Source organism: Chroicocephalus ridibundus, chromosome 5 (genome assembly GCF_963924245.1).
Source record: "Chroicocephalus ridibundus chromosome 5, bChrRid1.1, whole genome shotgun sequence".
Taxonomy (NCBI): domain Eukaryota; kingdom Metazoa; phylum Chordata; class Aves; order Charadriiformes; family Laridae; genus Chroicocephalus; species Chroicocephalus ridibundus.
This window is the reverse complement of record NC_086288.1, coordinates 399,176-425,969: the sequence shown is the minus strand read 5'-3', so window position 1 is coordinate 425,969 and position 26,794 is coordinate 399,176. Positions and strand designations below refer to the sequence as shown.

Here is a 26,794-nt window from a genome sequence, read left to right as displayed (position 1 = left end):
ACACGCACAAAGGCACTTAAAAAATAGTCTACATGGTTTCAAAGGGTGCAGTTTTCTTCTGTGGCTTCTGCATGGCCTTATAACTGGAAGGCCACAGGCCGCGTTGTTTAGAGTTCAAATGGCTGAATGACTCAAACTGATGCCAAAATAGAGGAGAGGACTGACATCAATCTTACTGTGAAGGGTCTCCAAGAAGCAGCAAGCCAAATATAGCGCTCTCATTTTACGATCACAAAGTTACCTGGCAGAAATCCTTCTGTTGTTTTAAGACTATCTAGAATGTAGGTAAAAGTGAAATGAAAGTGTGCACGCCTCAAATAAAGAGGTATACACTGGTTTAAAGCAATAGGCTTGGAACCTGTGCCCTCTCTCTCTCTTAAGGTCATTTATCTTCCTGAAGATGCCAAACACACCGCTGGCTTTCATTAGGCCACTGTTGCGGTTTGAGCTGATGATTTCAGAGAACCGTTAAGCATGGATGTTTTGCACAATGGTCTTACAAACTGCACTGGGACTCCTAGGGGAAGATGCATTACACCCATGAGAGCCCCCGTGGGACAGGAGGTGGGCTGGTAACAATGTGAAGCCCCCCAGTTTATCTGCCAGAACCCTCCCTCAGTGTTCATGCACAGTACGAGCGCCTCTCTGCCGGAGGGCCGAGCACCCGTGTCTCTGCATGATGGGGAGGAGTAGCCAGGCCTTTTAAAAGAGGCAGGCGTCGTCTACTCGGCACTCTCCGTTTCAGGAATCAGAATAGGAAGCAGTTGTTGCACAAGGGCAAATGCTTGATATTCGGGTACCCAATGTAAAGGTCACAAATTCCCATTTTGATTGTCAATTAGTGACCTTTTGATGTAGTTAAGATTTACAGCTCTGGGGCTGATCTGGTGCCTGGCAGTGTTTAGGCATCTGAGGGTAAAATTCGCTTGTCTGCAAGGTACTTAAATCAGGAGCCTTGCCCTGCAGCCCACCAGTCCCCGAGGACTGGGAATGGCCTGAAGAGAGGAGAGCGAGCATTTTCCCCTACCCTAAGAGTTTGCTGTTGCATTCGGTAATGTCAGGTTACCATAGCAGGGTGCGTTATGCTACCATGTACTAAAAATTTACATTTCAGTTCCAGCAATCAGGCTGAGCTGGCAAAAATGAAGCAGACTGTTTCCAAATAAAGTAAATGAAAATGTAAAATAACAAACAGATAACAAACAGATTTTTTTTTTTTTTAGAAAACATTTATTGATACATTGTTAGGAATAATTACACTCACAAGCAAATTCTATATATGTAAGATGCAGTTTTTTCCATTAGCTGATTGAGTAGCTAATTAGACATACAACCAACTCCTTGTACAGAGCAATGAGATGGTGAATATTTCTTAAGAAATTAATAGTAGGAATGGAAAATCCAGTAGAAACTGAATAAATTATCATAATTTTAGCTCTTGTACAGAAACAACTCTATAAATACATTTATAAATATCATGGAAATCACAGTAAATAAGTACCAAACCCACTGTCTTAAAGATTCTGCAGGCTAGATTTTTGAAGTCATAAATCACAGTTCACAGTCTAGCCACAGGCTGACTGTGGTTCAAGAAACTATTGTTGACACAACATACGAGTGCACTCCAGGGGAGCAGGAGGAATCACCAGTTTGCTGGTGTAATAGCAAAACAGTAAGGCTTAGTGTAAATAATCTGTGCTGTAAGTGCATTGCACTTAACTAGTTGTGTTTGGCTGAAATGGCTGCCAAGGGTTCTTCATTTCCTTTAGCAAACCACTTTTCCTATTCAGCATCTTCACTGTCAATGAACAGCGTGTCCCGCAGACAACGCTGGCCACTTTGAAAGACGTTCTTAAATAGATGCAGTTAAATAAATAAATAAGCAAATAAATAAATAAATAAACCAGTCCATAATGAACATAGTAGCAGTGATGCAGGGGGTGGAAGATGGCACACTGAACGATGCTTTTCCTGACTCTTTCTCTCAACGGAGGGGCGGGAGCAGTTCCCAGGTTTTTTCTGTCTTGGCGTTTCTTAGAGTGGTGAGTCAGAATTGAGTTGGGCCCTGTGAAGAGGTGAGGGAAGAGGATCATTTAAAAGGTGGTTCAAGAGCAGTTATCATTGCTTAGCATTGCACAAACAGTCAAGCATGAGCGGTCTGTTTCCAACTCTACATGCTATCTTGAGGCACAGAGAGAGTCAAGTCGACGTTTCGAAAGCAATTACTGAAATCCCAGTGAAGCCCAGCTAGGAAACTTCTGCAGCATGAGTTTCTGCATTTACTCCCATTAAGAAACTCATTAACTTGGAATATGGATCATTAACATATCCTGCTATAAGTACGGGCAAGATGGAGTTTTTTAAGCCTCGTTTTTCAAAGGGAGCCAAACACTTCTGTGTTGCTTTCCCTCCGGACGGAGTTGCCGATACTCAAAGGTTTAGTGGCGACGGATGGGCTTGAACAAGGACCCTGCAGCAGAGTCAGAAAGACTAAGACTCATTCTATAATTAAGCAGCAAGTTTCCTTCTTCTTTAAATCCGATTAAGAGGAAATGGAAAGTATCACTAAGAAATCCTACAAATTGGCTTGTTTTGGGAAGTTTACCACTCAACTGCCCAAATTGAGAGGGAATGGGACTTACTTGGCCAAAATTGCCTTTACGATCATCTGTACCCAGGTAGCAGTGGGCTCCAAGCACACCTCTCTGCCGTCCTTCAGAGTAGCTCTGCAAAACAGGGAAGAAAGAAAAGTCAGGAAACCACTGCAGGGATTTGCTTTACTCACAGAATGTAATATTGCATTTTTAGATTAGTTAGTGTAAATTCATCCCAAGTGCTCTAGGTTAGACGTTTTGTTATATGTGTACCACAGCTGAGGAGACTGAAACCACCCAGAAGTTGCGTGGGTTCCCATGCCTGCTCTCAAAGCAGTCACACGTTCCCCAAAATCTTTCTCGATATATATAGGTACTTGGTTTGAATTTCTTTACATTAGTAGAGCTTTCTTACGCTACGATTGAAACCTCCAGTGGTGAAAAGGTGTTTCATCAATTTAAGGATTTCAACATTTTAGTCCCTCCTCCATGCTATTCAAGACCCGATTAGTTTCATTTTTTCCCTAAACCTGCTTGCAGGAACTTAATTTTCCTCTCCGAGACTGACGCACACTGTTTTAAAGGGAGTTTTGCCTGCCTAATGAATGCAGGATTTAAACTACGTTATCACCTTACGTATTAAGAACTGACCAGCCCTTGAAATTGATGTTCTACTGCCTGAAATATTTAATATATCCCATGACAGGTAAATAACAATCAGTTCAGGAATACGTAAGGTCACAGAGACGATGAAAAACGTGGTGTATTACTTAAAGCCATCTCTCAAAAGGATACCCAAATCCGACTACATCACATCAGCCTGCTAACTGTCATGTTTGTCATCAAGCATAAAAGCCCCTGTGGTGGCAGCAGATGACGGTGACAAAAAGGGAGGCTCTCGCAGAGCTACTTACATGACTTCGACGTTCTTGCAGTGGGGGCCGCTCTGGGTCAGCTTCACGTCTTGAATGGATCTCGGAGGGATGAACTTGGAATGAGTGGCTATGCACTGGCACCGGAGCTCGGTTCCCATCCTTGCCAGGGCCCGACCTGTGAGCAGAAAAGACAGATCGTGGTTTGAGAGGCGGTCCTGCCATCCCCGTGTCAGGCATAAAGCACGACAGCTCTATTTTAACAATATTTGCAATTAAAATACTGCATTTGTCCAAGCTGCCTAAATCCTCACGGTGTAGAGATCAGTTGCTTATTGGTCTCAGAGCAGCTAACGCACATTTAGAACTGAATTCACATCTTTTTGAAATAAAACCACATATTTTGTGGTTACTTGTACTGACCGCACGGTACAGTTAGTTGCATCATTTTAATATCTGGATTGACAAACTGGCGACTATCCAGAAGACAGAGCCCTAGATTTTTTCATTAGTTGGAGGCTTGTCTGTGCTCCTGTGCTCATATTGTTTGTTCTCCCTTCCCAGCTGTATATTACTTGCTTGAGGCGGTACAATCGTTAAGTAACAAATAAAAGATCATTAACTGTTCTTTGTGTGGGAAGGGGGAGAAACATTCAAACACTCAAGAAGAAGATCCCCTCTGTGCCGCACACGCTTCGAGTGACGCATAGACACAAAGCAAATTTCAGTTGCATCCTTAAAATTTTTCCCACAAGATGTCAGTAACTCTGCAGTACAAGGGCTACCTGGGAGACGCTGGAAATCTCTGCAAAGAAACTAATTTGCTGCAACAAATATAAAGCTGCCTCTCTGCAAGGACAAGCGTCTGGGCAGATGCCTAGGCAATACTGCAGCCATGAGGAGCTTGGGAGGGATTTACTTGCCTTGAGACACAGCCGCTGAAATCAGGAGGAGAGCCAGGACAGCCACGAGTTTGCCGTTCATGATTAGGGAGGAGTTTTTGGCTGGGTGGTTCAGCTCTGGTTCTGTGGAGCAGTGACCTCGCTTGTCCCAGAGGATTGCGGATGCCTGGTCCGGGCGATGCACGGGGCTTATATACGGTTTTGTGCCCAGCCTGTGTGCTCTGCGAGCACGGGGATTGCGTTAGAGGAATTTCCCAGATGGGGTAAAAATGAGTCACATGACTGTTGTGAAACGCCTTCCTAGATGACGAGGAATTATTCTGCTGAGAATGATATAATGTATTAATTGATTAAAATATTGATATAATAGCCACGCATTCCAATTTCTTTTGTAGATTTTTGTGAATTTTGTGCTTTTTCTAATGCGTACCCTTATTTAGTAATATAACTTCATGATGGTTTCAGTTACGTTTATGTTATAAGTTTTTATTATTTTCTTCAGGGTAATAACTGTTCTTCATAGGAATGCCAGATCTAAACTTGAGATATTTAGTTTCTTATCTCCATTTATGGTGATAGCTTCTACTTATCGTATTTTACACCAGTGGAAATCGGGCAGTGCTGAAACCACTGAAAAGCTTTTTTCACTGGGTGAGGATTTTTACCTCAGCGTTGTTTTGACCTTAATGATTTTATTTTTTTGTTCTTTTCTTTTTTTCAGTTCAAGGGGCATCTTACAAAGTAAATTCACCTCTAATACTACCGGTTAGTAAAGGAATTGAGGCTGCGCTAATCAAAGCTTCCTGTGGGAGGCAGATACTAAATTCTGAAGGGCTTTGAAAATCATTTTTCATGTCACATGTGTTGAGGAATGATAAAGAGAGGAACCATTGAATGCAAACAAAATAGCATGACCTGCTGAACGCAACTGCTTTTGTTTCCTTTGTGTGTCTAGATAGTTTTAATAAGTCTTTGCTGTAATCTTTTTCACTGACCGTAACCCTAGCTCTTAGCAAAGGGAAATAACATTACGTATTATGGCCCTGCTGTAGAGGTTTCTGTTAAAGAACCTCATTGCACGAATGCTCAGTGTTTATTTTTGTTGCTGGTAGAGCTATTACCTTGCGAGGGAGACAATTTCAAGGGAAGACTTGGGCTCAAATGCCTATGGGTCGCTTAAATGAAAATTTCTTTTTTTAACCTGTCTGGAGTGCACATGATTAGGAGAAGCCATTCTGCTTCAGTGCCATAAAGACATTGTCCTTTTAACCATGATGACTTTTGCTGCTTCTCATCTCCAACCTCAGAGCTTCATGTGTCTGTCATCTGTGCCCAACTCTGAGTTAGTAAACACTCAATTAGCTTAACCTGTAAAGCATTATGAGTTATTTCTAGTAATAATTTAATAATTTGCCCATAATTTATTATGGTTTATTGTGTGCCATTTGTCATTAACTTACTTGATAAAAGGAACTTTGCCATGAAAATTCATCTGTTTCTCATCACTGTCAGCTGGCCTGAGAAAAGATACCACCGAGTTTGTCTCTCCTATCTCTTACTGAGTGTTAAGTCAACAAAAGATACCGAGCCTGACTCCTAAGGGTGCTTCTCCTTAGCTGTATGTGTTAGAGAGCTTTACTGAAACATACGTTTAGTTCTCTGAAGGCATGAAAAACAAGAGGATTTTACCAGGTACTGAAGGTTGTGTTTTGTTGTTTTTGACGTTGTATATGTTATCTTAAATTAACAGAGGCGTTTCACTGGCGTCAGACTGTAGATGTTGGAGCTTTAACCAGTTTACTTGGAACGAGGTTTTGCTGATTCTTTTCTTTTGGGTTTTCTCTCTTTCTCTCTGTGCCTCTGCATGTGTATGCACACACAGAGGGTAACTGAAATTATATTAGGGATCCCACTTTTCTTAATTACTATTTGCCGCTTTATTATCTCATTTTGGTGCGCACTGAAATGTCATTAATGTTCAAGGCAAAAAAGGAAAATTCCCCCTCAAATCCCCAAGTAAAACCAATGACTGCTTGTCCTCCTTCCTTCTAGACTCAACTGTTTCCTGCGTGTGGCAGTGAAGGATCTGCAGAAATCCCCGGGTCAAAAGCGAAGCCACAAGCTTTCTCTGCCTGTGTGATTAACCCTGCCCCGGAGCCAAGAGTAAGTATCTGTCTAAAAGAGCAGGATGTTTGCAATGAAAGGGAAATCCACTATGTTTTCTGAGAGCTAAAGCATCTCCTCTACCTGCACTCTTTCTCTGATGTGCCACAGTTTCATCGGGACTGTGTGAAAGGGGTGTAATAGGGATGATAGTGGTGTTAAAAGGTTGAAACATGAGATCAAGCCCAAAGGCTAGGCACTCCTACCTGTGTTCCTGGGAGTGCCGTGCTTTGCCCAAGTTCTCCCTACATCCCTTCATCACTTTGCCCGGGATCTCGTCCCAGCCCCTGCCGATGGCAACTCCAAATCCATTATCCGAGGTTGGCAGCGTGTGTTTTCCTGCCAGCCGTCAGAGATGACTTGTGCAAATGGAATTGAGCTCCTTTTGAAGGGCAACGTCCCTGAGCGAGCCGATACCGCTGCAAGCAGAGACCTTCCATGCTTAAGCCAGTTAAAAACACGCTTGTACCCAACAAACCAACAGTTATGCAATAGTCTGATTACTGCTGAAAAGGGAAGTAAATCCCTCCCTTGCCTGTGTTTTAAGGCAGGGTATAGGATGTGTTCTCCATGCTGCAGGATGGGAACTAGTGGTTTTTCTTTTTCATGACTCATTGCTGTGTCTAACGAACACAAAAGTCAAAAGGGAATCTTCTGGGATCTTGACTGAGTCTTTGCATGTAGAGTCTTTGTGTGTAGCCAAGGACCCCCAAAGACAAGGGACATGGTGAGGGGGATTCAGGTGTTCTCTGGTGACCAAGACCATCATGAGGGATGGGGGAGAGCTGAGCTCCAGTCCCTTACTGTTTTGAGTCACCCCAATTCCAGAGGAAAACTCCAGCCTCTGGGCTGATAAAGTTACTCTCTATAAGAAAATTAAGAATCCGTCTTGTTTTAGGCAAATTCAAACCTCTCACTCGAGAAGTTCTGCACACAAGACCCCAAAGGCCCAGGAGACAAAGCCTTCGCTGGAACGAGGGTTCAGCCTGCGCAAGGTGAGCTCTGGCAACTCCTGTCTCCTCTCTACCAGCTACTCTTGTTCCCCAGGGAAAAAATCCCCCTCTCTTCTGAAACCACCTCCTTTTCCCCACAGAGGGCTTAGCACTCGCCTGCTGTTCCACTCGACCCGCAGAGAGCAGAAGGGGCAAATACAGGGGCTGGGAAATAATCGCTGCCGCTGCTCGGAAACTGGGCAGAGTGCTGTGCAAACACTGGTGGAATTTACAGCGAGGCAGATGCCTAAAAAGCAGAATGTCTGCTAAACCTCTGGGTTTTGACTTGCTATATGAGGAAGTGGTAGCAAAGAAAGGAGAAAAACTTAGGTCACTTTGTGATTTTTTTTCAAACTTGTGTCTAAATATAGATGGTTATGCGCCCTTAGTCACATCACGATAAGCGCCGGACTTTCCTGAATCCCTCTGGAATCACAAATAGCACTACAGCTTTGTAGCTGATTGGCCTTTTAATTTATGTATTTATAAATATAATAGTATAAGTATGTATTTATGTGATGGCATATTTATTTATGATAGATGTTTCAGCTCTGCTTGAAAACAGTTGATTCTGTATTGTAGCTTTCCGTTAAAAATTGTTGTGGGTTAAATGAAATGTTTCATTTGATCCAATTCAATATGAAAAGTCATTGACAATATTAATATAAGGTATCTAGTAATACCAGAAAATGATACATTAATATTCTTTATAATATTAACATAAAATACTAGCAAATGTCATCGAATATTCATATTAAAAATAAAACCCATCTACTTGGTATTAACAGAGGAGATACTAAGTCCAACTAGAGAACTGCTAGGGACCAGCAGCTGGGGTTTTACCTGCTGTGTGAAAGCTGCCTTTACTGCTTTAGTTGCAGTTCCCTTTCATGAGTTTGGCAGGAAGCATTTTCTGACTGTGGAAGTAAGATATGGAAGTGGCGGGAGGAAACAAATGGTAAGTTTTACGAAGTTCGTGCCGGGAACTTTTGACTAAATTAGAAGCGGTGAGTAGACATAATATACGCCATGCATTCTTCTCCGACTCTTAGTATGTCGCTTGCTGTTGCCTTACAGTCTGCCTAAGCTACAGCCAACGCAGCTTGGCAGGTGGTAGCCGCCTCCTCCCACCCTGGGGCTCGGAACACCCAGCTCCACAGGGCAGGCGGGGTATTTTTGCCTGCAGTCCTCCATTGCTCTGACCACGTACCCCTGGTGATTGCTGCTAGAATCTGCTCTTTAGCGCTTTCTAGCTTCAGAAACTAGGTTTATACTGCCAGGCATAAACAACGTGTAGCAAATCATTAATGGAAAACATCTTTAACACCCTTTTTGAATGTAGAAGGAAATTATCAATAAATGCAATGGGAATTAACACATTAAACCAATGTTTAGTCTTATAAGGAGTCTCCTGGACCCTTGAGCAGTAACATTTAACTTAATTAATATGTGAGGTGCAAAATCCTTTTGCAAAGCAAAACCTGAGAGAAAAAAATTTGCAAAATATTTCCCATTATATTAAAATAAATAATGTGTCCTTTTCTTCAAAAACATGAGTTCTAAACTTCTTTTTGTGTGTGTATATATATATATAGATGTACGTGTGTCTCTCTGCCTTCGTCTTCCTATCTATAAGTGGAAACTACAGCACCATAAACACCACTAAATGAGGACTGGTCAGCCTAGAATGCCTCATTTTTCTGTGAGCTTTGTTATTTTTTCCTATGTCAATCGCTTTGGCTGCTTCCTGCAGTGAGTTTCACCTGGTAGTTTATTGCCTAATGAGTGAGTCTCCTAAGGTCCTTCTGCGGTTCTTTACAGTTGAGCCTAGTCTTTGCTACTCCTCATTTAGCGTCATCAGAATACTTCAGCTCATAGAAAGACCTTCCCAGACCACTTGTGGGTATGCCACACCAAATAGGGCAAGCTGGTGTAGGAAACCATGGGTGATGTCCCTTTACCAAAAAAAGCTGACCTTTTCATTCTGTCCTTCCTTTCTATGTATTCACCTGTTATGTACCCATTTCCCGTTTCCAAGGCTTCTTTCTTAGCCTCATTATTTCTAATGTTTGTTGAGTGTTGTGAAAGGATTTCAGAAAGACAATTTGACTATCTATACCTGTGGGGCACATCTGTGGGCTCGTTGTCACCTTCAAAGAACTGTAACAAGTGTGTGAGAGAAGACTTTCTTCAAAGCTACGCAGACTTTTCCTTATTATATGTTCATTCACTTGCTTACTAATAGTACCCCTTCTATTTCTATTTTAAGTAAGGCCATTTAAGGGTAATGCATTTCCTCTTGTTTATTCTTGCCCGTACAGCACTAAAACTCGTTCATTAAGCTTGAACTCCTTGATTCATCACAGCTAGAATTTTAGAGATAGACACAGCAAAGGAACTAGGTAGAATCAGCAACCGCCTCAGGGAAAAAAAAATAATCAAAAGTAGTAACGTAGCAGAAGTGTTGTTCTTTGACATTCTCATCAGCGTTTCCTGTCATTTCATATCCTTGAAAAACTCCAGCATGTATTTTCCCTTGACTTTTCTTTGATTGGTGACTCAATATTGTCTCTGGCCCTGTAATTAGATTAAGTATAAAGTGAATTCAGAAATCTATTAGTGAAACAATTACCATTCATACAAGCTACAGGGAGAGCAGTAGGTACTCACAAGTTGTTAATGACCTATTTTTATTGTATCAACCAGTTGACATATGTGCAAACACAAGAAATCCTGTGTTTACACAAGTACTACTCCAACAGAAAGGATTTCCATAAGCCTGCGTCCAAATTGTGCGAAGCAGGGACATGATTGTCCCCATTTACAGAATTGAAAGCTAATAAGCTTAGACATGCCAGCTGTACATCTGAATTATACCCAGAAAGAGGAGGTGAGTCTTTTAGAGCTAGATTTTCGGAGTGTCAGACATGCCGCACGATCATGCTGTCTCTCGGCAGATGTTTAGGTGCATCATAGCTGTGGCCTTTCGGGTGGCTATGGGTCATGGGTGGCATCAAAGCTAGGAAACGATTTTGGTCCTCGGGCATTTAGAAGTATAGATTTAGAGAGAACTGCTGGAAAGAATTACTGATGCCAGAAGAGGGTGGTTTTCATGCCAAGAAATTAAAGCATGCCTTCTGAAAACAGCTTTCAGCTGAAGCTGTTGTAGTAAAGACAGTAACTTACCTGGCCCAAGTAGCCTGTAGAGTGAGCCGGACCCAGGGAGCAGTGGGTTGCAGACACACTTGTCTGCCACCTTTCAGCGCAGCTCTGCCGAGAACCACACAGAGAAGTTAAGACCGGGGCATCCCTCCCACTCTCCTAATGATTTGACATTTAGCTTAGCTATTCGACAATTCAGTAACCGGAGGACGTGGTACGTGCTTTTGCTTATTAAACTTGTTTGATATTTTCCAGCTAGAATTTCTGAGAGAACTTGGGAAAAATGAGTTTCCTATACTTTTTCTATACTAGGGCATTTAAGTTTGGGGCTTTTTTTAATGAATGGTGTCAATATAGGTGCTTATGATGCAATCTTTTTAATGAGCCTGATAAATTTTCTATTTGGTTTCTGTTCTCTATCTGGTCATAGTTTAGCAGATCTTTCAGGAACTTAATTATCTTGGAAACTTTTTTTTTTTAAACTCAAGCCTGGCTGAAATTACCAATTACTCGTGAGGTGGAACTGAATGGCACGCAATGCTGCACCGAGGATATGGCAATACAGGTATTATTGGCTTATGAAACCACAGGGAAAGTATAAAAAACCTGAAGGCTCCCTTCTGTTTACATGAGTGCATTGATCCAATTCATGTGGGTAGTTCCTGATGTGATTTTAACCGAAGCTTACCTTGTCTTTTTTCTTTGCACTCACATGGAATTTACCATTTAAGTTCCACACTCCTCGCGCAGGGAAATGCTCCGTACACAATTCTGACGTAGGGAATAACTTGCAGCGTTTCAAACTTGGCCACACACAGACCAAGTTAGTGGAAACCGTTTTAATTCATTTCAATGGAATCAAGATTTTGTCTCTGATTGATTCTTCATTGTCTAAATTATTAATCATGCCCTGAATGCGTATGGGGATCTAATTCTGTCCTCTGATGGTGGTCATCATTAGGATATTAGCATAGAGTGACTTTTAAAATACCCTCTGGAAGGGGCTTGTAACTCTGCAGGGAATCAGCTCATTGCTTTGGATAGAAGGCCTAATACCTTATATGTAGTGTCGATGAGGCTTTGCGAGGGATCTGTAGTTCCACCCAAAGTAAATAAGTAACTAGGGTGTGAAAAGCCAAGTCACTTCCTCCTACTGAAAGCAAGATGCTATTTTGCAAAAGTGCGCACATGATTTCCACATTTTTGCAGCAAGGTGCTCTTTGGCTTAATGTCACATCTGAATAGCCTTGGGAGGGATGAACTTGGAATGAGTGCTTCTGCACAGGCACTGGAAGCCTTTTGGCTCTGTCTTCGCCAGGGCCCTGCCTGTAGAACAACAATACGTTATATCTAGGTAGATGAACAATCTCATTATTTGCTCCTTTGAAGGAAAGAGTATTCCCTTCTGTCAGCCTTATTGTTGTTACTCAGACGCTCTGATTTCCTGAAGACTTTGAGATAAAATTAACTGCATCTGCACAACAGCAGCAGGTGCATTTTCAGAGCTCTTGGTATACAGATGCATTTGAAGTTAAACTTGTATATTTCTAAGTGAAAATACCTAGATGTTGTCATTGTGCATTTGTGCCTGGCCAGATTCTACGCCTAAATTGCATCACTTGAACAAAGTAGGTTAACGTCATTAGCTATGTCCACATATTGTTTACTAGTTTCTGCCATGATCATCTGCCCAGATTCTTTATTTTCTTCTGCAAATTGCATAATTCTTGCTTTGAGGAAGCACCACCATCAACCCGCCTACCAAGAATTAAAGTACAAAGAGGAGAAACTTGTCATTTGGAAAAGAAGAGATGTATGGACACGTTTAGAAAAAAAGGTCCTGTCTTAACTGAGACATGTCTTAAAATCTGGGGTAAGGCATGTATTACGGCATAAGAATAAACCGATTTCCTGACAGAAATGTATTTCACCCCCAGGAACAGCCACAACATCCTAACAGATGCAAATACAAATGAAGCTTTTTATTTCTGAATGACAGTTTAATGAAGATGCACATCGCCTGAAAAAAGTCAACAGGAACAGAGCATAAGCCCACTTGCATTTGCGTATTTATTATATAATATAATAGATAGATAAATATATTACATTTATTCATTGGTTATGTGAGTTTTAAGAAATCATTTTCTCACCTTCTGACTCCGTCATTAAGACCAGATAGAGAACCAAAGCAACAGCCAGAGATTTGCCATCCATTGCTGCGCAGAAGTTTTCCTGTTGACAGGCATCCTGCGCTGGTTCTCTTTCCCACCATGTTTTATCCTGGAAAGGTGCGTTCCCAGCAGCCTCGTTGCTCAACAAGTGCTCTCCAGCACAACGTGGGGGTCTGTACACACTGGTTTCCCAATACATGACAGTGTCGCATAATAAATCCACATCTTGGCACAGGCCGTTCAGTGGCACTTCAGAATTCCCTGAATTACTTCTGCTGCTGTATATTTTTAATGATTTCATTAAATTGTGATTATTATCCATTACTTTCTGTTTGCACTTCTTTATGGGACGTTAGTTTTAAGCAGTTTTAAGCTTGGAAATCAACACAGCATTAACAGGCATCCCCCCAACCTGAAATAAAGAGACTTTCTTCCCCCCTCTCTGAATGTAGAATTTCTGTTCAGCTCTTTGCATTGAGTTTAAATGCCTTGTGCAAAAACTTTTACCCAATATAATTATGGAAACTTTTCATCCCAGTCTTTTGGACTATATTTTGGTATGACTCCAAAGTGAAGGCAAGATATAAGTAGTCTCTATTGTTCTCTGAAAGGAATTTGTCTTTATCAGTTCGGCTAAAAGGATTTAGATGCTTAATTCTGTACTGAAAAGCTTCACTAGTCGCTGAACAGGAAATGGTGAGCTTAAAATGACTGAGACATTGTCACCTAAGTCACTTAAGCTCTTCGGAAAATTTCATTTGTTTAGAATAGGAGAAGAGAAAGTATCTGACAATGAGAGCCGTGATAACACCTGATTAAAACAAGCACTTAGGAAGTTATTTGTCTTTCTTTCTAAGCTCATGCGTCTAGAATTAATCATAGGTGTTTAAAACATCTCATAAGTGAAATCTCTGAAGTATTCCTCAGGAATCCCTTTCTAGAGCGTGTGCGGTTTAGTCGTTGGCATACCGGATATTCTTATTTTTGTGAGGGGAAGAAAAGGTGGTCTCAAGGAAAGACGGTGGGCCAAATTGTGATCTGGTAGAATATGTTGTCCAAGGGAATTCAAGTACTTTGCTAAAATTGAGAAAGCAATTGGGTTTTGAAAAGAAGGAGCCTGCCATTCACATATGCCTGGGTACCGTACGTAGGGGAGATGGCAGTTTATCCTGGACATACACAGTCTCTGGCACTGGGGAGCAGGACAACATTTTGGGATTGTTAACTAGTTCATAACTAGTGTCTCAGCGTGAAAATATTTTACCAGGAGAATTAGTAATTTCATGGAGTCCGAGTTTGCTTCGGAGAGACGGGATCAGCAAAGCAGAAACAACACAGCCCAGCCCACGTCTGACAAAGGCAGTCACCAAGTCAAAAGAGCTGCGGTCGCTGAAACATATTTTTGGCAGTGTGAGGGTTGATGTTGTGTTATGAAGAAAGGCGTCTTGTGAGTGCACACAGGAAAGAAATGCAGTATATCATTTCTAGCCAGCCTGTCATGTCTCACCAATGAGCAATAACCTGTGGAGAAAGGAGGGATACGGTTCAGCTGCTGTGCAGATGCCTTCCCTGGGGTCCTGGGAGTACAGCCATCGCTGACGTTTTGGACAGAAGAATTAATGAGAAGAGCCCTTGCTTGGTCATGATTCAGCTTCCAGTAATTCGATTGGGATTTTGCCGGTGACAAAGGTTACACGCTTACTGTAAATATCTGCATTGCACTAAACCCAGTGCCAGTCCTTTAGGATACGCACATACTTTTATGGGTGTGCATATAAAGTCGTTCTTCCCCACCTCTCCCCATTCCTGGCTGATATTTCTAACGTGCTTATCTCCAAATTTGATTTCTGAAAGAAGCCAGCTTGTCAACATCACTCGGAAAACCGGAAGGCTTAGTGTGGTAAGACGTGTCTGAACAAAACCTGTCCCCTTGAGACACTTTGTCTCCTCCACATTCCGAGGATGAGGTCTGGCAGGCTGCGCGATGCAGCCCTGGGGACGGAGCGGAGATGGGGAGAGGGAGCAAAGCGAGGTTGGAATGGTTGTCATCTTGCACAAGAGCTTCCTCAAATAGGACCAGAAACTCCCTTTTTATCTTGCACCGTGAGCAAACAGGAGCTGTTTGTGCAGCTCCTGGTTGGAAAAGACCAAAGAAAAACAAATATCAGAACATTTGCTCAACTTTCCCATTTTCTCGAGCGTTTGCTGCTTGTATTCTAGCCATTGCTCTGTAAATCGCTGTGTACAGGCAGACGAGTGGCCATACAACCGGAGCTCTGTTTCTTAGGATTTCTCCTGATGTAGTCCTCCCTCCTCACTGGAATTAGGGAGGATGCTCAGTGACTTCCTTAATGTTTATCAGGTTTCCCTGCCTATTTAAGATAACGCAAAACTTTGTTCAGTGCCAGATCCGCAGCTGACGTGCTGTCTGAGCACCACCGCTGCTACAGCCCTGGAATTTCTGTGACTAACCAGTATTTGCACATTGCTTTCTATCTGTGACTTTTATCACCCAGACCTCTGAAAACACCGAGTCTGGCAAGAAAAGAGGAAAAAATAAGATCGTTTTTATAATTCCTCCTATAGGAAACCATCTGCACTCACAAGAGGCAGGAATGTGCCGTTGTAATTAGCCACCTCTCACAACTCAGCCACCGCCTGCCCTTCTGAGAAACCAGTACATGATACAAAATGAAAGAAAATGCATCCTCTTTATCAGTTCTGTATTTCAATAAGGAAAATAATAACACACAATACTGAAGTGAAAACATTTCAAGAAGCATTTATTAGGCACATAAACATAAATATTTCCCATAAATAAATAAATAAATAAATATCGAAGAACAACTGCATTCTTATACAAAAGCAAATAAATATGCAAAAGTAAATAAATATAAATAATTATATAAATAAATAAAGTGCTTTTTTCTAACTGAAAGATGCCATTAAAATATATGTTTATAGCTTCACAACACTAATTGACAAGAAATAGTATCTTGAAAACAATGGCACAAAACCTGATGTCTCGGAATTTTGGCTTCCTAATATTACAAGCAGTGACCTGGGTACAACTGATGCTGCCCGTCCAAGCTGTCCTGGAGAGAACCCTCCCTCGTCTTTTCCTAAACTGTTAGCGAAACGGGAAGGAGTCATTTAGTGAAAGCTCTGCTGAGAGCGCACTGCACCGATCCAGCAAAAACTACTCCAGAATTGTCTCCGTCTCCTTCCACAAGCCAGTTTTTCTGCCTGCTTGTTCTTTCATTAGTCGTTTCTCTCCTATATAAAGGCACCTCTTTAAAAGACTTAAAGGACTGTTGTCCACTAACTACAAAACCAGGGAACCCATAGTCTCTAGATGCTGTTAGAAGTGTGAGTGTAGGAGGCAGGAGGAGGTGAGCTGCCAGAAGCTGGATGAGCGTCTCTCCCATTTTTGCCGTCCTGGAAGAGTTTGGACATTTTTCTTCTTCATCTTAGGACACTGTCGCAGGTTTGGCATTTGCCCTAGAAAGAAAGCAAATGGAAAAGAGACAATGAGAACTTGTCCACGGAATGGGTATCACTCGCTGGAATCAGATGGAACCCACCACTAAGGGTTTGTGCTTCTGTGTCCAAGGCCCTTAAAAGCTGGTGCCGAACCCGAGGGACACTGGGACATTGTGAGCTTTTCACAAGGACTCAGTAACTGTGAGCTTCCATAGCTTGATGCCTCATTTTTCCCCCACTCATCTAAACGACATTGGTTTTGAAAAACTGACTGTTGCTTTCTACCATTGCAAGCAAGAGAAAAACAGTCAGTTAACGCCTGGATTTGCTGAGCGCTTGAGCTGCAGGTTTTCAATACGCTCGTGCTTTACGAGAGCTGGAGCTACCACTCACACGGGGTGTGTGGCACAGCAAGGGATTGAACCTAACGCTGTAAGTAAAGCTCAAAGCAATCACAGTGTTTGCCCCACTTAGTGAACACAAACTCTGGCACCTGCCTGAGGAGACAATTTTTTAACACCTTGCGCAGTACGTGTTTGCTGGCTCACTTCAAATAGTTTTTTGATAAGCCGTGCTCATTGAGAACAAATGACTCACTTGTCTAGAATGGCCTTGATGATGAGCTTCACCCAGGGAGCAGTGGGCTCCAGGCACACCTCTCTGCCGTCGCGCAGGGTGGCTCTGCAGCAGAGAAAAAAGGAAGGGAAAAGGTCTACTGAGTGAATTCCAACACAATTTCTCTTTTCTCTCATAACATCATTCTAGGCGTACGCTTACATCCTCTCCTTTGCTTTAGGCTGCATCAGCTGAGGCTGTGGCCTAACATAAAGTTGTTTTGTTTTAAATGGTTTCATATCTTCGCATATCTGTTTGTTTGAATGCAATAAATCATTTGCAGGACTCTCACTCTTTTCAAAATTGCTTCTCTTTTTTCCCCGGCTTGCTTTCTATTTGTGATGGTGCTTATCTGAAGGGCTAAATCTTTCCGTCTTGATTCAGAAACTGTACTGCCCAGTCCATAGGAATTTTGTTACAGTAGGAGTTACGGAACTGTGACCAGATTTTATGATTTGTCTGCTAATAGCAGTTTTTTCATTGACTTAAGTAGAAGTGTGATCGTATTTTTGACCTAGCCATTAAAGTTCATGTTTTGATCACTTGCTCAGCATGACTCTTCTCATATGCTGGTGGAATTCAGACTTCCAGAAAGTTATTTATTGTCTGATGACTGCGGGTTTAGGTTGAAATATTGCAGGGGTTGTTTAAAAAGTAGAGACTGGCAAAACCAACACGCAACTCGTATCACGGAGCATATTGTTTGTGAGAGCAATGAGCGCCGCTGTTCTGCATTTTGAGAAGCCGCGCCTGCTGGCTTCTCACATCTTTTGGAGAACGCTTACATCAGCCTTAATGTAAAATCTGTTTCCTTCTTGTTAAGTAATCGGGAGGATTTTGCAAAAGCACTTACATGACTTCAACGTTCTTGCAGTGAGGTCCACTGGGGGTGAGGTTCACGTTTTGAATGAACTTGGGATGGATGAACTTGGAATGGGTGCCTACGCACTGGCACCGCAGTTCAATGGCTGAGCGTGGCACGGCCTCACCTGTAAAACAAGAAGAAAAAAAAAAGGGTGGGCTGTTTCACTCTTCCCACAGGAAGCACAACATGTTCTTTTTGCTTACGGTATTTGAAGAGTTATTTGTAAGACAGCATAGTAGCTCCCCCATCAGCATTTACACTCGCTATTAGTTATGAGAGCTTTAGGAAGGATTTCTTTACCTTTTGTTCCAACAGCTGAGATCAGGAGAAGAGTCAGGACAGCAGCCGCAGCCTTGCCAGTCATGATGCAGGAGTGTTTCTTCCTCGTGTCGCCCGGTTCCGTGGTGAGGTGATCTCCCGAAGCCCCCGGGGTGGCCAGTGCCTGTGCTCTGGGACCTGCCGTGTCTATATAGCGCCCGGGCTCCCCCCGCATGCCAGCATCACGCCTGGGTCACACTAGGGGAAACTCCGAACCGGTGAGATGCCTCTGCAAAATGAGTCACAGGTAAGTGGGCAAGCCCCTTTCCCTAGATGGCCACAAAATTGCTTTTCATTATCAGGAAACACTGTATTGATTAAAGAAATACAAAAACAGAATATGTGCAAAATTGCCCTGTACTTAGCTTTGTGGGATCCATAGGGTTTCTGTAATGCTCTATTTCTTGTGATTAGTTTAATCTGAACCTTCCTACTTTTGCTGTTATTACTATGTTATTCTTTGTAAATTTGCACTTCTGGTGGAAGACATCTGATGTGTGATTTTTCATCTGTGTGTCTTTGGGCTTTGGTTTTTTTTATTTTAAGACATGACAGAAGTAGGAGATAATACTTCGTAGAAAGGATAGGTACTAGAACTGGATTTTAGTTAGCTCCCCTTGTCCCTCTGTGCAATTGCATCTTAAAAAATCTTTCTTTATGTGCTGAGATAACTTCTGCAGAAATACTTACAATACTTTTTGGTACATTAAAACCTAGCACCGCTGAAACAAGCAAACGAAGCCAGGCTGACTTTGTTGCACTATTGAGAACATATGGAATGTAGTATTATGATATGATGAATTGCTTTGCCTAATCAGGTGGATTTTTTTGGAGGATGAACTGCTTCTTCTGAAGCCAAAACTTCTTAACTGTTTGCTGCTTTGAATATGGGCAGAGGAAGATGCTAAAAGCTACTGCAGGGTTCTGCTTCTGAAATAAATTGAGGCTCTTTTGCAAATTTAAATTTGACCCTGTAAAGAGGAGATTTCTTCTGATTATGGTAGAATGAAAGGAAAAGTGAAGATGAGATCATGAACAGGATTATTCAGATGAAGTCGGAGATGTACAACCATTTTTATTAACAATAGAAAATAATACTAAAATACAAGTGTACTTTTGGGGAGTTAAACATGAAGGAATCCCATTACTGTTCTTCTGCCAGGTAATGGAGACAATCAAAGGACCAGATATGAATGAATATAGGTTCATTGGTCTGTGACTCATCATGGAGGACAGAGATTTATGTATGCCAGACTGAAAGTCACTTAATATTCCCCTATATATCAGTGTCTGTAGTTTTACACCATTGTTTACAAATAGTCTTAGAGGATGTGTAGTAGCTTAGTAAGATGTGTAGGTACGGGATTAAGCACCTGTTTTTCCAGCAAATGTTCAGCGTGCAGTGAACATAGCTGGATTAGCTAATGTGAGCACATAAGCTCTTGATTACAGCCCTTATGTGTTAAACCGGAGGTTGGCCTAGCGAGTATCCTCTCTTCAACCACGGCCCTCAGCAGACGGCTGGGATTGTGTAAGAAAAGACCACATGTGTTTGAGACTTACCCCTAACAGTCTCCCACTCTGAGCCTGTCTTCGTTTGATGCCTCCTGATTCTTCTATGGGAAAACAAGAGTTAGATGTTGATCCTTATCCCTGATTTCCATCTCCTTCATAATTCTATAGACCTTTATCACATCTCCAGGGGATCTCTTTTTACATAATGTTGTTCTGTTGCCGATAGCAGCACAGACTGGGTTGTTCATTCCTATCTCTGGACTTTTTAGTTCCCCCAACATGCTATTTCCATGCACAGCAAACTGTTCATAGAAATGAAAATTAGAGTATCAATGGAAATGTCTTCGGGCCTGCATACAAGGAGAAAATGGAAGTATACATTGCACTATCAGAGGAGTGTAGACCTCTTCTCTAAATAAACCCGAGAAACTGTTGTCTTCAATTTCATTAATGATTTTTATTAAAGCAAAGATAAAATTATTGCTTCTGTACTGTATATGCAACGGAGGTGTTACTGTCTTCTTTGCATAAAACCTACTGCCTGTTTTGTTTTAAGGAAGTGCTGTTTCTGCTTTCTGGATCCAGACGGATAAGATGTTTGTGGCTATTGTACGTTATTCAAGTATAAAGAAAGGGCTTCAGTGTTTTACAGTTATCATATATGACGTAATGATTACAGTATAACGCATCTTGGTATGGAGCAATGGGAACAACTGAGTAGGGTTCTGGAGCCCGTGTTTTGACTTGTAATTTAAGAAGAAGTGAGCGGAAGACTTGGCCTGCAAAAAACCCACAGTCAACAAAGATAAAATTCTTTTTGTGGCTACAGAGAGAAGTCAGAAAAGATGAACCGTGAATGAAAAGATCACATGTTTTATTGTAAACTCTTGTGATTTGGGCGAAATTGAGGAGCCGCTGTTTCAGTTTATGTACAAGGACCTAGTTTTGGAGACGTGAGGTGGGTGAATTAAAAGCTGCTGAATTTCTAATGCATACAGTCTCTGACTGAAGAGTATAAGCCTTAAGCATGAGCATTGTAAACAATATCTGGTAGCCTCCAGCTGAATAAATACTGGTTTTGTCATAAGGGTCACAAATACAGCTATTGAGAAGCTTCCGTTTTCTTGACATAGGAGTGCCTTAATACCTACCAAGTGATAAGGTTTCTGAGAAACGGTGGGCTTATCAGCAATATATGACACACAGGAATGCAGACTCTCCTGCGTCCAGCTTTTGACATTCATGTGTGGTGCAGAAGTCCCTGTCCCAACCACATGGCAAACTGGTACGTGCTAGATTAGTTCAGATCGATCTGTAGGTGCCACCACAGGCATGACATTCACTAATTCCACTAATCAAGGCTTCCACACGAGTTATGCTATGGCATAGCAAAGCGCAAGAGAGAGCTTGAGGTACCCGAGTGTGAAAAAATTGGAGTTTCTCGGATCGTTTTCGGTATGCTTCTCCCCAACTTTCCCTGACTTGTGAGTGACCCTGAACTTTACATTTCCTTATGCTCCCGTGAGCAGTGGGGAATTTTTTTCCCCTAGGAAACCCCTGGCACTGCTCTGTCCTCACCTCTGTCAACAATTGCTCACTGGTATCTTTAGAAATCCTGCCTCATGCCTGGAATTTTAGATCCAAACATGCAAAAGATCATTTAGAAATAGCTGAGCAGCTGACTCAGTGACTGTGACAACTCCTGTTGTTTTTTTTTTTTTTAAAGAATACCAGGTTCAGCGGAAAAGGGTAGTCCTGCTTGAGCTTTAGATTTCCTTCAGGCAAATTCTTTCTCTTATTTTCTTACACTTCTGTGACCCTCTCTGCAAAACCCGTGCATACTTTTGATCTGCAAAGGGAAAATGTCTCAACTTCTTTGCATCTTTGTCTGTCAGTCTGGGTGCCTAGTGTCATGTGTATTTTGGAGGCGAGACAGCCTCTGCTGTGAACCTTACCTGAGGCAACCTGACTGACTTGAGAGGGCCAAACACAGAAATTGCTTACAGTTACTAATCCCATAAGTATATGTCTTTTCTCCCTCTTTCTTAATTAGATAGCAACAAAACCCGCAAGATTTTAAGTTTGCCGGCTGTCACAGTGAATGACTTTTATATGAAAGGTATGGAATAAAGGGCTGTAAATAGAAATGGAACCATGAGATACATGTTTAGTACCAATCTTCCTGATCTGCTTCAGCAGTGTCTGGGCCAGCCCTCTACAAAAATACTTGTTCTCTTTTGTTTAGTTAATATGCAATTCTGAAAGCCTAACTCATTTTGATGAGCCCTTCTCAGGAAAGGTGCACTGGAATTCACGTGCTCGTCTCTGCCCCTCTTCCTGAAGCTGTTTATACTTGACATCTACCACCATTAATGAGAATGGAAATTGCATTTGTTTGTTTCTAGAAGTGCTGGACATGAAGTTTATTTTCTGGATCCATCCTCTACTGGGCAGGTGTTACAAAGGTCAGTGTGCAAGTGCTTTAACAAAGGACTATCAATTAGTCATAAGGTTGCAAAAGTCTTCTGAGAACAAGGACGAGAGCTGGAGCTCTGCTGTACCACACTGCTACTTCCTCCCAGCGCAGGAGATGATGATCCCTGTTCCTGTATCTTCCGTGCGGCCCGTGATTCTTGCTGCAGAGGAGAACAATTGCAACACCTATGCTGGTGAATATTTTTTTCCACCTCCACTGCTGATGAAATCTCTGGTTTAGAGGCAGGAGAAGCACCTTCGAGTTCTGTCTCAAGAGCTTGTGGCACATGGATCTCCCTGCAGCACAAGCAAGCGCGCCAGCAATACACACTACTATAACACGTCTAAAACCATCGCTACCACTTCTTTCTCCCTCTGCTGATTTTTCTGTTAGCCGGCTTAATTTGCCTTTGTTCTTCTTGCTAGCTGTTCTGGATCCTAGTGCTATGCATTTAATCATAGAATCATAGAATCATAGGGTTGGAAGGGGCCTCTGGAGATCACCCAGTCCAACCCCCTGCCAGAGCAGGGTCACCCAGAGCAGGAACGCGTCCAGGCGGGTTTGGAATGTCTCCAGAGTTGGAGACTCCACCACCTCTCTGGGCAGCCTGTGCCAGGGCTCTGCCACCCTCACAGGAAAGAAGTCCCTCCTCATGTTTAGGTGGAACTTCCCATGCTCAAGTTTGTGCCCATTACCTCTTGTCCTGTCCCCAGGCACCACTGAAAAGAGCCTGGCCCCATCCTCCTGACACCCACCCTTTCAGTATTTATACGTGTTGATAAGATCCCCCCTCAGCCGTCTTTTTTCCAGACTGAAGAGACCCAAATCCCTCAGCCTTGCTTCGTAAGAGAGGTGTTCCAGTCCCCTCAGCATCTTGGTAGCCCTCTGCTGCACCCTCTCCAGCAGTTCCCTGTCCCTCTTGAACTGGGGAGCCCAGAACTGGACCCAGTACTCCAGATGCGGCCTCACCAAGGCCGAGCAGAGGGGGAGGATGACCTCCCTCCACCTGCTGGCCACACTCTGCTTGATGCACCCCAGGATGCCATTGGCCCTTTTGGCCACAAGGTCCCTTTGCTGGCTCATGGGCATCCTGTTGCCCCCCAGGACTCCCAGGTCTCTTTCAGCTGAGCTGCTCTCCAGCAGGTCAGCCCCAACCTGTCCTGGTGCAGGGGGTTATTCCTCCCCAGGTGCAGCACCCTACACTTGCCCTTATTGAATTTCATAAGGTCCCTCTCTGCCCAACTCTCCAACCTGTCCAGGTCTCTCTGTATGGCAGCACAGCCTTCCGGTGTGTCAGCCACCTGCCCCAGCTTTGTGTCATCAGCAAACCTGCTGAGGGTGCACTCTATCCCCCCATCCAGGTCACTGATGAATATATTGAAGAGGACTGGGCCCAGTGCTGACCCCTGGGGAACACCACTCGCCACTGACCTCCAACTAGACTCTGTGCCCCTAATCACCACCCTCTGAGCTCTGTCTTTCAACCAGTTATCTATCCACCTTACTGTCCATTCATCAAGCCCACCCTTCCTAAGCTTCCCTATGAGGATGCTGTGGGAGACCGTGTCGAACGCCTTGCTGAAGTCAAGGTAGACCACATCCACTGCCCTCCCCTCATCTATCCACCCAGCCATGCCATCATAGAAGGCTATCAGATTAGTCAGACATGATTTCCCCTTGGTGAATCCACGTTGAGTACTTCTGATAGCTTTCTTTTCCTCCACATGCCTTGAGATGACGCCCAGAATGAGCTGTTCCATCATCTTTCCAGGGATGGAGGTGAGGCTGACCGGCCTGTAGTTCCCCAGATCCTCCTTCTTGCCTTTTTTGAAGACTGGAGTGATACTCCACCCTTGCAGCTGGACTTCTAAAATTCATCAATGGCGCTCTTGAGCATTGCTTCAGCAAAGCCCCTGAGCCTCAAGCAGAACAACTATGGTTGACTCTGAACTTTATCCACACTTTTCAGCAGTTTGGAAGAATACAAAATTGCAGTCCTTCCTTTCTGTGCCCTTTGGCCCATTCACAATACAATCAAAAGCCATTTACTGATTGAGTTTGATGGAAAATATCTGCCTTTGCATATTCCTGGGGTTTCCCCACATATGTAGTAACTGCATAGGAAATGAAGTCATCTTCAGAAAGGGAAGTAGTATTGGGAAAAATTAAAAAAAAAAAAAAAAGAAGAAGAAAGAAAATGGACAGGATGCAGCCTGAAGCATGATCAGGATGTTCATGCTATCAACATGCAGCAACTTTTTAAAGAAAAAGTGACCACTTTGGTTTAACTGCAGTAGTTGCATCTTTAAGGAAAAAAAAAAATCTCAATAGGATTACTCAGGGACTTTCCAGTATTTCAGCTGGTATCACCACGTGTTGTCTTTCCTATTAAATAAATACCTTTATTCATTAATCATCGTAAGTAACTAAAAGCCAATTACAACACATGAACCAAAGAGTTACTCAAACAAGTATTTTATCTAATGCGACAAGGCCAAGACTTCCAGGACTGAGCAGAAAGAGTAGTTGAGAAGAAGGAAAGGACTGGAGAAGATCCTCAGGAGCGGCGCTTGCTCCCGCTCCCTCCCTTGCTCCCTGGCCTCCCCTTTGCAAGCGTCTGTCCCCTCAGGTGTGCAAAACTAGACATTTGTTTTCTAGGTAGCCTTAATCTTCTTGAGGGGGGAGGATAAACGAATGACAGTTTTCCCAAAGTTATTGTATTTGCAAGTCTATTGCAAAACAAAGCAAAGCTGAATTAACAACCCTGTGCTACATGGGTATTGCAATTCTAATCATCCGCCTACTGGTGTAAATCCGGAGTAAATGAAAATCGGTGAAGTCATGCTTCAGCACTGGACTTAAATCTGAAGAGAACAAGGTCCTGAACTCAGAGGCAGTGAGATGATGTGAAGCACAACAGCTACTAGGAGACAGAAGAGGGTGCATTGGCCTCAAATTCCTCTGTGTAAATTATGCAGGCATTTTTTATTTTCAAAGTTTCAGCCGTATGGAGGAAAAATCAGTTTGAACTGGAGATAGAGAGAGAGAGCTTACGTGTATGCTTCTTGCCTGCAGCTGAGAGAACAAAGGGTGAAGACAGAAGAACTTGGCGAGGAAGGGAACGGCAGTCTGCATTTCACCCAGGAGGGACCATCCCCATTGTGTGGGAAGCTGGATCCTCGTGGGACTGATCCTTGAGCAGACTGTATGTATGTTTACATGGCATGAAACCAAGACAGAGTTTTTAGCTCCTCAACAAAGACCTCTGACACTGGAGCTGAGGGAAAACGCTCCTGGTAAGTGCCAAACTGGAGGCCAAACTGCAACAAACACGTCCTAGGGAATCTGCTTCGGGTGCAGTCCTGCTGGTCAGACACTGCAAAAACATGAGCTGGCTACAGGCAGGTAACTCTTCCCCGAGAATTCATTTCTGCCGGTTTATTTACAGGTCAAATATTTGCCCTGCTGAGTGCGTGGCATCGATTTTTGCAGATTAACAATTTGTGTTTGTTCTGCCCTGTGGTATTACGATTTTGAATATTTGCTGTGGAAGAGATTGGTTTTCCCTCTTGGTAGGTACAAATAAGGATTTGCGTTGCAGTTGCACCTGGGCATTCCGCGTCCTCCTGCAGTTGTTAGAGATGCTGGGCAGAAGTCAGGAAAGTCAGCTGAGATGGGAACAGACCCCAGGTCCTGTCTCTTCCCACCCAGCGCTGCTCCTCAAGAAAAAAGAGCAAAGGCAGCACCTCCAGCGTACACTTTTTCTGACTGGTAACACTGTGCTGAAAGGCAATGGTTTTCAGGGGAACCAGACTTCTTTCTCTTGCCACTGGCTTTCCCTCTTCTTGCCTTCATGTTGTAATTCTGTTCCTACATCAAACTGAAAACCCCAGGGAATAATTTACATTATTCTGACTTCTTGGCAACTCCTGCTATAGAGAACTTCCTTTAACTCCAGTGGATTTTGTAACACTGATAAAAGGCAGCAGATCAAACAAATGCTTTCAGTATGACCTGTTTTGCCTTCTCCCATTCCTAGATATGTAATAGCAAACCAGAATACTTGTGTGACAGAGAGAGTTTGTGAATTTGCACCTTTTTTTTTTTTCTTTCTAAGCACTAACAAGTAGCTCTCTAGATTTTTAAAAGCCCAGTGATACAAAGACAGAATTTATATTCGTTAAGCCTCCACAGATTGCCTGCAGTATTATAGCACTGTTGGAAAGCAACTCTATTTACGTGTAAAGTTTCTCAGATTTCGTGAACTTGAAATTAAAAATACCATTATTTAGCAGTGTAAATCTATGTCCAACCACCTTGGTAGTTGTACTCTGAATCATATCCCCTCACATCTAGTGCATTTGCAGTTCATCCTGGTGTTTTGGGGAAAGTGATGAAACTCTTCTTTAACTCTTCAAAGCAAAGTGACTTGACAGTCACCTTTAGCAATTCCTCCGGTGTGTCCTGAACTTCTGAAAGCCCTCATCTCCCTCTGCCATTCCCACCCTGCCCTCTCTTCCGTATTATGCTTCAGTGTTTGTCCTTTCTGGGCTTGGATTCTCTTTGAATAAAAGGCATCTTCTCCTATTTCTTGTAGGAAAAGTATTTGTCATTGGGATTCAATGAAAGATGTGAAAATTGCTCCTACATATCAATTTCTCTTATT

At 42.8% G+C, this 26,794-nt stretch overlaps 3 protein-coding genes across 3 annotated transcripts; all 3 read right to left on the bottom strand.

The window, feature by feature from the left end:
• Positions 1 to 1,254: 1,254 nt before the first annotated feature.
• Positions 1,255 to 4,568, bottom strand: LOC134516088 (interleukin-8). The gene is made up of 4 exons (XM_063335973.1): positions 4,390 to 4,568; positions 3,509 to 3,644; positions 2,643 to 2,726; positions 1,255 to 2,065 (listed from the first exon to the last, which is right to left on the bottom strand). The coding sequence occupies exons 1-4, from the start codon at positions 4,448 to 4,450 to the stop codon at positions 2,035 to 2,037; spliced, it is 312 nt and encodes a 103-aa protein (XP_063192043.1). The 5' UTR covers positions 4,451 to 4,568; the 3' UTR covers positions 1,255 to 2,034.
• Positions 4,569 to 10,024: 5,456 nt separating this feature from the next.
• On the bottom strand, positions 10,025 to 12,899 carry LOC134516195 (interleukin-8-like). The gene is given in 5 exon segments (XM_063336143.1): positions 10,025 to 10,100; positions 10,710 to 10,793; positions 11,874 to 11,925; positions 11,928 to 12,011; positions 12,836 to 12,899. Coding segments are annotated over 5 exon segments (360 nt in total).
• Positions 12,900 to 16,932: 4,033 nt separating this feature from the next.
• On the bottom strand, positions 16,933 to 18,378 carry LOC134516740 (interleukin-8-like). Its single transcript, XM_063337282.1, has 3 exons — positions 18,120 to 18,378; positions 17,808 to 17,943; positions 16,933 to 17,020 (listed from the first exon to the last, which is right to left on the bottom strand). The coding sequence occupies exons 1-3, from the start codon at positions 18,310 to 18,312 to the stop codon at positions 16,933 to 16,935; spliced, it is 417 nt and encodes a 138-aa protein (XP_063193352.1). The 5' UTR covers positions 18,313 to 18,378.
• Positions 18,379 to 26,794: the final 8,416 nt, after the last annotated feature.